The sequence below is a fragment of the Parasteatoda tepidariorum genome, chromosome 1 (assembly GCF_982258835.1).
Source record: "Parasteatoda tepidariorum strain Cologne lab strain chromosome 1, Ptep-v5.0, whole genome shotgun sequence".
In the NCBI taxonomy this organism is placed as follows: domain Eukaryota; kingdom Metazoa; phylum Arthropoda; class Arachnida; order Araneae; family Theridiidae; genus Parasteatoda; species Parasteatoda tepidariorum.
The window spans coordinates 5,285,014-5,297,182 of NC_141755.1; the positions used below are offsets into that span (position 1 = coordinate 5,285,014).

The following is a 12,169-nucleotide window of genomic DNA, read 5'->3' on the forward strand; positions in this document are numbered from 1 at the left end:
GTTTACATTTCAAATTATCAAAAAACATTTAATAATCCAATGTAATTCTGATATTTAGTAATATTATGAGATGGAAGTTGTTATATCCATTAAAGCTTCAATACAAAATAAAAATATTTTGGGGTCAATATATTTTCCTTTTTTTGTTATTTTAGGATATAAAACAAATTTTTCAAACTTTAATGAACGTAGAACAAGTATTGCATTGCTTTATATTTTTTAAATGACTCATAATAATTTTAAAGAGCAAAACATTTTTTAATTCAATATTTTTACTTTATTTAAGGCATTTTTTGTACAATTTTTGGATTTTTAAGGGCATTTTTTGCCCTTTTTAAGGGCATTTTTTGCACTTTTTAAGGGCATTAGTTGAGATTTTTTAGGTCATCAAAATCCGGGCTCTAATTGTTAGATATGTAGTTAAAAGATCAATATAGATATGTGTATACATATAGACATTAATAATGATAAATAAGAAATTAAACGATAGAAATATAGGAGAAGAATTACAGAAAGGTAAGCAGATATAGTATATTGAAATACCTCCTACAATGTTGATACACAAAATAAAATTTAGACACTGAAGAAGTTGCTTTATTATATGTAGTCCCGAAACGATTCATGTGTCATCTGTTTATGTGATTTTATCTGTTTATATGACATCATTTTTACTTATTTCATTTTTTCAAGGTTTATTCATATACAGCACTAAAGGAATTATTTTTTCATTTCAATTTTCGGTGTTTTTCGTGGAAATGGAATGAACTTGTTACATAATTTTTTTTTTCCCTTTTTTAAATCGATGAACTTCTGAACTTGACTCTTTCAATATCGTTTTAAGAAACATGTTTGGGTGAAAGTACCGGAAACAGTTTCAATTTCTTACTCAATCGAAAGAATTTAAAATCCCTCCAGGGAGAGAAATTTGCCGTCTTTGGGTGTAAACTCTTCCGCCTCGGCTTTCAGTTATTAATAGTAGTCTTGTGTTCTACTTCAATGTCAAGGTAAACCACTTACTCCAGAAGGCGACAGGGCTGCCAACTGAAAAAGTTGAAGGGAAGAAAAAAAATAATAACGAAATGAAGATTCCAGTCATTTTGTAGGTGAGGGGCTCATAAGAAAAAAGCGTTGAAGCTCTTAAAAAGAAAAGGTGAGCTGTCATCTTTAAGCATCACCCACCATCATTAAAATCTTCGTTTGACGTTTAAATCATAGGATGTTAAGAATTGAGAAACACTTTAAATTCTCAGGTCTCGGTATCTATTTTCGATGGGATCCAAAATTATTTCAAGTAATGAACATGTTTCAATTCTACTTTTGATTGACGTATTAAGAACTTTTTTATAAGTTTCTTCTTTTAAAGTTTTTCTTTCATTTTTGTGCTTGTAAGTAAATAAACGAAAAGTGCAAGGAACATTATTATTGATAGTTCTTGACCCAAGTTTAAATCACTAATTTTGCAATAAACATTCAGAAACGTCTTTGTTGTCCTAGTATATCCCATAAAAAATAATAAAAAATTATTGTTTGAAAATTTTATGCTGCATATAATACCAATAAAAGTTTCAATATTCGATAGTTCGAACTTAAGAAGTGTCTAAGTATATATAGATGATGCGGACGTACAGCCTTTCCTGCAGGATTTATTGTTTCAAATTTTTTAGCACTTCAGTCATTTTATGAAAAGGAAACAAATTTATAATTTTACAATATCAAATTTTTATGGGAATGAATATTTTTATTTATTTTCAGCAAATGCAGTAACGTATCTGGTAGAGTGGAGCTTTTTAGTTCCACAATTATTGATTAGTCTCTGTCATTTGGTTTTTAAAATAATTAATCCCAATCAACTATGCAATGATCATAGAAATTCTTATTGGTAAATTAAGGACTTTAAGCTATAACTGCTTTAGTACTAGCCGTTTCACTGTATTTTCGTTTCGATTAAACACTGCTTGAAAATTATGTGTTTAAAGAAGTATTTATTATCAATTTTAATAAAAAATTTATTGTGAAAGAATAATTTATACTGGTTTTAATTGTACTGTAAAAATTTTCTACTTAGTGGCCTCAAATTATTATGAATTGATCAGTGTTTCATTAATAAAATTACGTATATTGATAGGTAGTTTAACATTCTGTTCTGAATTAAGTTATTTTGAGATTTAAAAAAAAAGTATATTTTATTTTGCTTTGGGAATGAAACTCACCTTTATTTGTACTTAAATAGAGCAAATTGTAATTTTTTTAGTTTGTCTTTTGCCCTTTTTTTAAAAAAAAGAAGCCTAATACATGCATCTCTCTCTCTCTATATGCAAAAGCTTGTCTGTCTGAATGTATGTTTTCTAATAACTCAGAACTGGAGCACTCATTTGGATCAAGTTTTTTCTGGACGATTTTCAAGAGGTGGTTTGTAAATAATAAATCCTTTCTGTTGTTATGTGTTTTGGGGCACAGTATCGGAAATACGAAACTTCATTGATGACATAAATTGAAATGTAAATTCATTGATAAAAATCATATCAAGAGCTTTTTTCAATTCTAGATTACATTTATTCTTATCTTGTGGTAACTTCAATGATCAAAAAATGATTAAAACAGAAGTAATTCTGCCACCATGTTTCAAAGAAGAAAAAAAAAATCAGGACTCGTGCAAGCGTAGCAGCTTTTTAGCAACAAATGTCTATCCCGGATTTCTTTTAGCAATCACATTAAAGCATCGGCCTATTTTGATCACTTTCACTACATAATCTACAAAATTACAGTACTTTGAATAACAACCTATACAACTGCTATACTATAATTAAAATATCCTCTACAGGTATTTTTCTGTAACTCTTTTAATATTTTATATAATTTCTAATTTAAACTGTACCTAGCTGTTTAGATAGCCTTCAAACTACGTTGTTTTCAACTGCCTTCTGACCTTGAAATTTTCAAGCTACATTAACACATTTAAAGGACGAAATGTGGTGAACGAAGTAATTTTCTGGCAATTTAAAAGTTATTTTCACTTTTTATTTTTGATTACTCTTCCGGTAATAAAAATTTCCGTAACCATGTCATTTTCGAGTAGTTCATTTTATATATATTATTTTCTTTTTATGGTCTGACCAAATACTGTGACGTAATACGAAAACTTGAGTGGTTGCGGTTTATTCCATTCTCAATATTTCGCTTATTCAAATGAATTCGATGGACGGTATTAGTAGTCATTTGACGCTAAATTAGTTTAACGAAAATAAAATATTGAAATTCTCTTATAACCACAGTTTTTCTGGTCAGAGAATAAGGCTGCTCATCCAAGTTACTTTATATTGTGTTGCTTAATATTTTTTCAGTGCTTTTAAAATTTGTTTCAATTTTAACAATATTTAATTTATGTGTAAAGTTTGCCTAAAATGTTCTTTATATATTCAATTTTGCGACGAAAGGGAGATGCAGCCATGTACGGCTTTGGAACAGAAGTGCTACACACATTAAAATTTTAATACGAAGGAGTATTTTATCTGGCATTTGGTAGAAAGTTATTGATTGTGAAAGTTCGTATCCTATTTAAATGGATCAACCCGTTAGGGTTAAGGTTTCAGACGAATGGGAGACTGGGATGCGAGTGTGTTCCAAGAAATATTAAATGAAAAAAACATGAAAACAGGGGTCGATCTAAGTGGAAATTGGGGTCGGTATGAGCCCTGTCAAAGAATTCAAACTCATTATATTGAAAATTCAACCTTGTTACCCAATTAGAAATATCAGAATATGAAAAACCATGTGAAAAGTGCAGAAAAAATGATAATTTCCGAAAAAACTATCTCTATGAAATGACGATGGAATCAATCAGAATCGTTTAAAAGTGAGAATTCGAAATCAGTCGAAAAAGGATAACTGCCAAGAAAACAAAAACAAAAAACTATCAAACGATGTGAAATGACGATAGAATCGTCACAAATTGAACGTCAAAAAGTGATATCTCAAATAGAACTATTGGAGTTCTATTTGAGATAAGTCCAAGTTGGCGTCTTAATTTCGTTGGTGAGTTTTTTATTCTGAACACTGCTCGAATTGCGTGCTTAAAAATAAGGACACAGCTCGAAATGCGTGTTTAAAAATAAGGACACAGCTCGAAATGCGTGTTTAAAAATAAGGACACAGATCGAAATGCGTGTTTAAAAAATAAGGACACAGCTTCGAAATGCTCGCCAAAAAATAGCCCTAGATCGAGTTAATCCAAACTTTACAATAAATAAAATAATCGTCGTTTTTAATATTTCAGGTAAGGGCAGGAGAAGTATTGCAGTTCCTAGGTGCTTATGAAGACACCACCTATTCGTCGAAGCACTCCAAGCCTCTTCGCTATGCCAAGGTAGTCGATCGACAAGGAGATCTACTATACTTGCCATTCCCCACTCCAGGAAAATTCTTTTCAGTTGCGGGTCGAAGAACCCGCAGCATCAGTCATGTTTATAAACTGTCACAATTACTGGCCATCGCCAACTTACCACTTACAGTGCGGGTTGTAAGCGGTGACAGACCACGGAACTCTCGGTGTGCTTTCACTGGTCTACTGAGACTGGAATGGTCTGAAGAAAGGCACGTCATTCTTGCGTGTGCTCTAAAAAGTGGATTGGGCAATGGTGATCCAACTTTACTAGAGATAGACACCAGTAGTGAGTTCACCTTCTTGAGACCCCTAGATGACCAAAAAGCCAGACTTTCTAAAGAATTCAATAAAATGATTAGGTGAGTATATTTCATACGTGCTATTTCTCAATCTATGTGCGAAAACTTCTTATATTTAAAAACCGTAGTTAATCTATAATTTAACTTCTATCTTAGAAATCGTCAGCGACGTTGCCGCCGCTATTATGGGCGGTTGCATCATTTTATTTTATCACGCATAAATTATAAGATTTATATACTTCAAATTCCAGAGGTGTATAAAAAAATGTACATAATGAGCGATGGAATAAAAAAAAAATTAACATTCGATTATTTATTCGAGAATCATGAAGTATTAAACTTGTAATAAAAATACTCTGCGGGCCACTCTGCAGCCCGTAGGAATGCAATTAAAAAGTACAAATTTGACGTGCTGAAAGGGCGGGCTGTATTTATTAGTAATCTTGAGTTTTTTCTTCCGAAATTTTTGCAATTTTAAGGTCTCTTTTTTTCGTGAATTTTTCTCACATTTTGGCTTAAAATAAGGACTGTTTATCCATTGTTTTCGAAAAATTCATATCTCTCTCTCGAGCTCTTTATATACTCGCGCATGAGTTGATATCGAAAGCAGAAAAAAAAAGAGTAATTAGATGTTGCCAGATACAGCATCTAAGATAGAATTTAGATATCATAGATAACATTTATATTGAAACTTTTTAAGAAATATTTAAAAAAAATTAGTTCAAGAATTCAAGAGAGATGAAAAAAATTTCATTCGAATATAATGACGTATTGTTATTTTATCACTATCGAATAAAATTACCTCTTATTTCGCCAAACTCTTAAGTTCAATTTTTTTTTCTAACACAGATGTTTATTTTTCAAGCCCAAGTTACGATTACTACATCAACAAAATGTACTAGCATAAATTTGTAGTAATTATATATTTTATAAAATAAATATTCTCTGCATTTTTGAAAAATACAGACTTCAAATAAGAAAAAAATAACATACCTCTGAATGAGAAGCAATCCGGTTGTTGGTGGGCAGAGCGAGCAGAAGGTACTCCTAGTAATTTAGAAATTAATTACAATCTGACAGATTAGGATGTTCTCTTGTATTTTTGTTAAAAATGGTTCGAATGTACCAAGCATATATTGTTTAATTGCTGCAGATTATCATTGCAGACTTGTATCATTAAAACATTATTTAATTTTTTTGCCACTTGAAATATTTTTGATAGAAGTTCTGGCACGAATAAATTTATTATTAATTTTGGTGGGTAAATTGTACCATACAGTCTGTGAAGTATAACGCTCCACACTATATCCTGTATTTAACACGCTTCTCTTAAAAAAAAAAATTAAATAATTAGAAAGCAATTTATTAAATTAATAAATTATTACATTTTGAAACACGTTTTTTTCCGTGTTTATATTCATTTTGTTCTTGACTTCATCTAAAATTATCTGAGTTCGATAAGTTTTTTTTTAATGACTATACTTTGTAGGTACTGTCATATAAATAGTGAATGAAATTCGTAGTTATTGTAGTATATTTATGAGTAGTTTTTATAGGTATTGTGGTATACTTATGAAAGAAATTTATTGTCATGAATAAAATTTGTAGGTATTGTAGTGAAAGGGGAGAAAGCTGGCGCCAACAAATAAAAATTGCTCATCACGTGATGCCAACGCTTAAGACCTCTTCATCTTCGCAGAATGGTGCCGGATCTAGCGGCGATACATACGAGGAGGAAGATTCAGCTGTCAGGTAATCTTATAACCTCACTAAAAACTTGAGTGAAGAGTATTTTAATTTAGATTTTATTAAGTTGGAAAAAATTAGCTTTTGGCTGTATAGAAACATCAGGAGGTTGTTTACAAAACAACTTTCCCCATTAAAACCTTTACGTAATAGACAAATGCTCTGTATTTACAGCCACCGTAATATATTAATATAAATATTAACGCTAGCCACAAAAAATGATCGATATATGATAAAAACCTACTTCAAAAAAGTGGTAGTGCATTTTTTATGTTTATTATAAATATTTGTCAATGCGAAATGGATATTTTTTCTGCTATCTACCACTCTAGCTTTAAAAAAGCAATGTTCTTTCACTTAATCAATATTTATATTAACATATTACATGGGACTTGTCTTGTTTATACAAAATAAATCCAATTATTGAAATTATTGTGCTACCTCTAATTTCTTTTAAAGGAGCCGGTTTTTAAAGTGATGCTGTACAATCTTCGTGTTGCAGTTTAATGGAGTAAAAGCAATTTATAAATCTAAATGTGTAGTTAGAAGATCGTTTTGCTGCGTCATCAAATTTCATTATAAGTGATCTGTTGTTTCACTCTGTTTAGTTTATCAGGTTTTCTTATACTATCTTTTAACAATCACTAAGTTAATCTTTACAAAATTCTTTATATCAGAAAGCCTAAAACAACATACATTTAATTTATTAAATGAGTTATGTACTCATAATAGTATATCTGTATTTATTATGTATTTGTTGTAATCATAAAAGAAACACTACTTTAAATATTGAATGAGTATCATGATTTGCTATACATTCTGATCGGTTTTATCCTGATTAAAAAAACTTATTTTAAAATTTATAAAATTATCTTAACTGCAAATAACTTTGAATGTATGAAATAAGTGTGCACTAAGTTACTGTTGAATGTTAGCACCTTTAAGCAGACGCTCCATACCACGGGAGAAATTCTACATCGCAAATTCTCTTTCACATCCATAACTAATTCACAATTTAAAGTATTAAAAACGTGAGTAAAGATAAACCTAGAGTAATACCACGAAGTTTCAAGTATTAAAAAGAAATTTTCAAAATATCAAAATGAAAACAATTTATTAGAGACTTAGGGAAAAAGCAATTGGGAAAGTTCTCTTCCAATAATTTGTTTGCTTTTTGAATTTTTTATTTCAGTATTTGAAACTTCATGGATTACTCTAGGTTTGTCTTAACTCACTTTTTTTAATACTTTAAATTGTAAATTAGTTATGAAAGTTTCTCCCGTGGTAGAGACCATCCTTTCAACATCAATTTATTTTGAAATTTTTCCCTAATAATCGTTCCATTTACACTGATTAGAAAAAAGATAAGAAACTTAGTTTATGGTAACTTTACAGTAAAGCACAATTATCTTACGATATTTTGACTGAATGTATTTCTATGAATTAAGTAGAGAATGATTAATAGCTTTAAAATTAAAAACGTAATAGCATAAACCTCTATGTAAGATTGCCCAAATATAAATTACTCTTTCACGCAATAAAAAGTCTTGGAGATTAAGGTCAGAGTTAATTGTTTGGCTTTATTTTGCATAATTTCATTAAATTTCTTAAATATAATGAGTGGAATAAACAAATCGAAAAATTCCATGTCACAAAAAACATTTACAATAGTTAGCAAATAAATTAAAAAACGAAATTGTATCATGATCGTTTCAACTTCATATGTTGAAATTTTAATCTATTTGCACAGAGAAAAATAATTAAAATGAATGAAAATGCATTTTTGAGCTTTGATTTGATCTCTAATCTAATTTTTCTGTTATTAAAAAGTTATGTTTTAAACAGTTAAAATGGAAATTACATAATATATTTCTTGTTTATTAATCAATTTCTGCAACAACTTATTAAATTTGGGAAAAGCTTGTTTTGGTCTAAAAGTAGGCTTAAAAGTGAATAAATTAGGTTAAATCGAACTTTAGTTTAAAATAAAAACTTCTATCTAAAGAATTTGTTTGGAGAACGTCCTGATATTAAAAAAGCATATAACTGTATTGTCAAATGCAAATTGTATTTAATTAGAAGCCAAAATGCCAATATCTTTTTGATTAATAAAGTAATCAACTAAAATGATAACTTAATGACTAGCATATTGATTAAAACCTAACAAATAATCACATCTCTTTTATTATTTCTTAATAATAAAATGTAATTGAAAATTTTAAACTTCGATTAAAATTTTATTTTTATTGTTAATTTTTGATAAAACTATAACGCACTTAGAGTTGATTTAAAATGTAGTTTACGATTTGCATGAAACTAATTTTTAAAATTTTAAAAATATGTTAGGAACATGATAACAAGCATGCGTAAGAAATATTAAGTCGCAAACGCAATGCACAAGCAATATATTTCCACAAAGCTAGAGAATGCAAGACAAAGCACCAATAATCACGACTTATTTCACACAGACGCAAAACATTTGTCAAAAAAAAAATTTTGACCCTCAAATGCATAAGTTTTTATTTTGAATAAATGTCATTAACCAGAATGATGAAATTAACCAGAAAATGTGTAGATTTAATAAAAAGAAAAAAAAATATTTTACTTAGTCTAGTCATGAAGGGGCAAAGTCCTTCGTATCGTAAGTCTCTTCGTATTAAGAGGTTTTAAAAAAAATCTAAAATCTTACAGCGTTATTTAAATGCCTCTGAAATAAATTTATAGAATCCGTGACAACAGTGTAAAAACCGTCGACGTTTAATATCTTTTTTTTTTTAAAAAAGACTAATTTAACAAAATATACTATTGAAGGCTAATGGCATCACATTACGAATTTATTTGCATCCATAAGTTTATTCCTTAAAAAAAGAACAATTTTCATGAGCGAAATTTGAAAAAACGGAATCAAATATTATGTCCATTTTCTTAAATAACTAAATCTCCTTTTCTTAAACACATATTTCGAGCTGCGTTCATTTTCTTAAATATACATTTTGAGCTATATCCAGAATAAAATGCTCAACGAAGAAATTCTCTTTAAAACCTGAAAGTCAGCGAAACCTGGGTTTGTAAATCTACAGCAAGTTTTCTGAATCCGGTGGGTCACATACGATAGTAAACTTTATTTTGTGATTCATTGCACAAAAATAGTGATAAAATTTTAAGGAAATCAAATTTGCAGAAAAATTTGTGTCACATATTTTTAATCCTTATTTTTAATGCTTATAGATATTATAAAATTATAATACGAATCAACGTTAAATAAACAATTTTGACTTGTTTTTGCAAATTGATTTGCATATATGTAAGGAGAGGAAACTTCGTTTCAAGGAGGTTAATTTTTTTTGCAGTTATTTAAATAAATGCCTCATAATTTTTTTATTTAATTTTTTTTTTCAGTTCAATGCTGTTTTGGCTCTATATCTCGTCTTTACATTCAGAATCACTGTCGCTTTCTTGCTTCTCCCTTATCGTTGTCCATTACTCCGTTCAAAATCTCTTCGTATATATATATTATATTAGTTTTTCGTTCACTTCTAAAGAGACTTACATCATACGCTCAAATAATAATCCCAAACTGAAGTCGGAAGATATACTTGAAAAATTAACTTTGCTTCATAATATGATGGTTTGAAAAGTAGACATACCACTTCCCCTATACCCAATAAGTGCCTAATCGCAATATACCCTAGATATAAATGAGGAAACACAATAAATTTGGAACAGGAAGCGTAAAATTTCCTACAATAAAAAAAGGAAAATAAATTTAAAAAACGAAACTAGAAAACTGCAGTGGGCAGAATGCAGTTCCACACGCTATGGATGTAAACTCAAGTTGTTAAGAAGAATTCATGTGAATGAAACAAGGCTCCAAAGCATCAAAATGAGTAGAAGTGACATAGGAGGAAAGAATTTTGGCATTATCGAAATTAAATATGTGCTAAAGATTATGGAATAGGATAGGATGTATTTCCAAGATTATCCTGTCCTTAATGGCGTACATATCGTGCTACTCAAATCTTAAAGCACATTTGTGAGTTTACTCTCCCCTGAGCTATAATATAAGTAAAATTAAATTAGATTGAAGTTAAAGTAAATTGATTTTTAACCTCTTCCACTCTTGTATCAGTGTGTTAATGTTATAAGAGTAACATATTTTATGAATACTTACCTTATTTTCTTTTGGGTTTCTTTGCAGGTCATCTACTGTGAAATCTATGTCTTCCACCAAATCTTCGGCCTCTTCAAGACTTTTCAAGAGACTGAAGCTTTTGCATCAAAGTTGGAAAGGTGGACTACACCGTAGCAGTAATAACGCTAGTGGCAGCGAAGACAGTGGGGTGCAGAGGGACCGAGGACTACCACGGCAGCACTCTTCCATTTCGGACTTTCACTTGTACGAAAGAGTTAGGGACGCCAGGGGGTACCAGCAGAGAGCCAGCTGGGGTAGATCTTCTATTAGCACAGAAATATTGGACGATGACGGATATGTCACTTCGGACTTTGGAGGAGACGATTCGTCTGCATATAGCTCAGTTTGCTGACGATCGTTCGATTTTCATATTCACTGACGACCCATTCGACTGCATTATACCGACAACCATTCTATTTTTTTTTTCTTTCGTAAACGATGCCGGTTATGGTGCCCTACATTGCTGAATAAAGATATTTCTTGGAATGAAGGGCGGGATTAAGAATTATCTTTTGGTAAATGTATTCGAGCAAACGATTTGATGTTTGGTATCTTTAATAGATCTTGCTTAAAACAAAATATATGAAATTTACAATTGTAAATACTGTTTTGTCCAGATGGAAGGTTATTTTGGAAGATTGTTGAGACTGTTTGGCCTGAAAAATGTTTCAATTTAAGGAAATTGTTTTCGATTTCAAATCCAATTAGCTCACATGAAATATTATCAGGCAACTTTTAGATGGATCTGTATATAACATATGAAGAACAAAATTTAAAAGCTATTTACCTACTTATTCCATATATCTTGTAAATATACGGATGTATATCGATGAATATACGGGAATATGTCTTCCACCGTATAACACTTCAAGGAAACTCTTTCTTTCGCTTTATTGTCAAGATAGTCAGATTATAATTAAAATATTGATTTTATTGTTGAGTTTTAATTCATGTTGAATTGCGCAAAAAGGTTGTTATTGCACTAATTTATGTGATATGAAGTAAAAAGATAAACTAAAAATGAGTTTTACCTTTTACAAGATTGTCTTTTAAGGTTTCGGTGCCTTCTTAAGTTGTGATATTTGTTTTGCTTTAGCTATATTTGTATTTTCAAAATAAAAAAAAACTTCAGTATTTTAATTATTAATTTCAATTCTAATACATTTTTTATACTTCATCTTGGTATTTATAATGGTTTATACATGCTGTTCATCTGTTAGCGCAACAAAACTTTTAAATAAACGTTTATAAACAATGCTTCTTTGTTTATTTACTCCTTGTCTTTCTAAAATATAGTGACAATACCTGAATACACATGTGTTAAGTATTAATGAATCATTGAGTGATTCAGTTTAAAATTTAATGACTCTCTTAATAAATTAATGATTTAATTAGCGTTTTTTATTGATTCAAATAAGAAATCGTTCATTCAGTTAATTTTGTATATCATTTAAAGCGAAGTATACTATATTTTGTCTTGTCTAAATATTGATTTTCTACACGAAAATTGAGCGAGAAGTGTATATGTCAAGTAACAATTTAAAAAATTTT

At 29.7% G+C, this 12,169-nt stretch overlaps 1 protein-coding gene across 1 annotated transcript in view; it reads left to right on the forward strand.

The window, feature by feature from the left end:
- LOC107452003 (uncharacterized) overlaps positions 1 to 11,875 on the forward strand; it is a 113,874-nt gene extending 101,999 nt beyond the window's left edge. Inside the window, exons 3-5 of the mRNA XM_016068270.4 lie at positions 4,274 to 4,740; positions 6,289 to 6,432; positions 10,625 to 11,875. Of these exons, the coding sequence (XP_015923756.1) occupies positions 4,274 to 4,740; positions 6,289 to 6,432; positions 10,625 to 10,970 (957 nt within the window). The 3' untranslated portion in view covers positions 10,971 to 11,875. The remainder of the gene's footprint in view (positions 1 to 4,273; positions 4,741 to 6,288; positions 6,433 to 10,624) is intronic.
- The last annotated feature ends 294 nt before the right edge of the window (positions 11,876 to 12,169 follow it).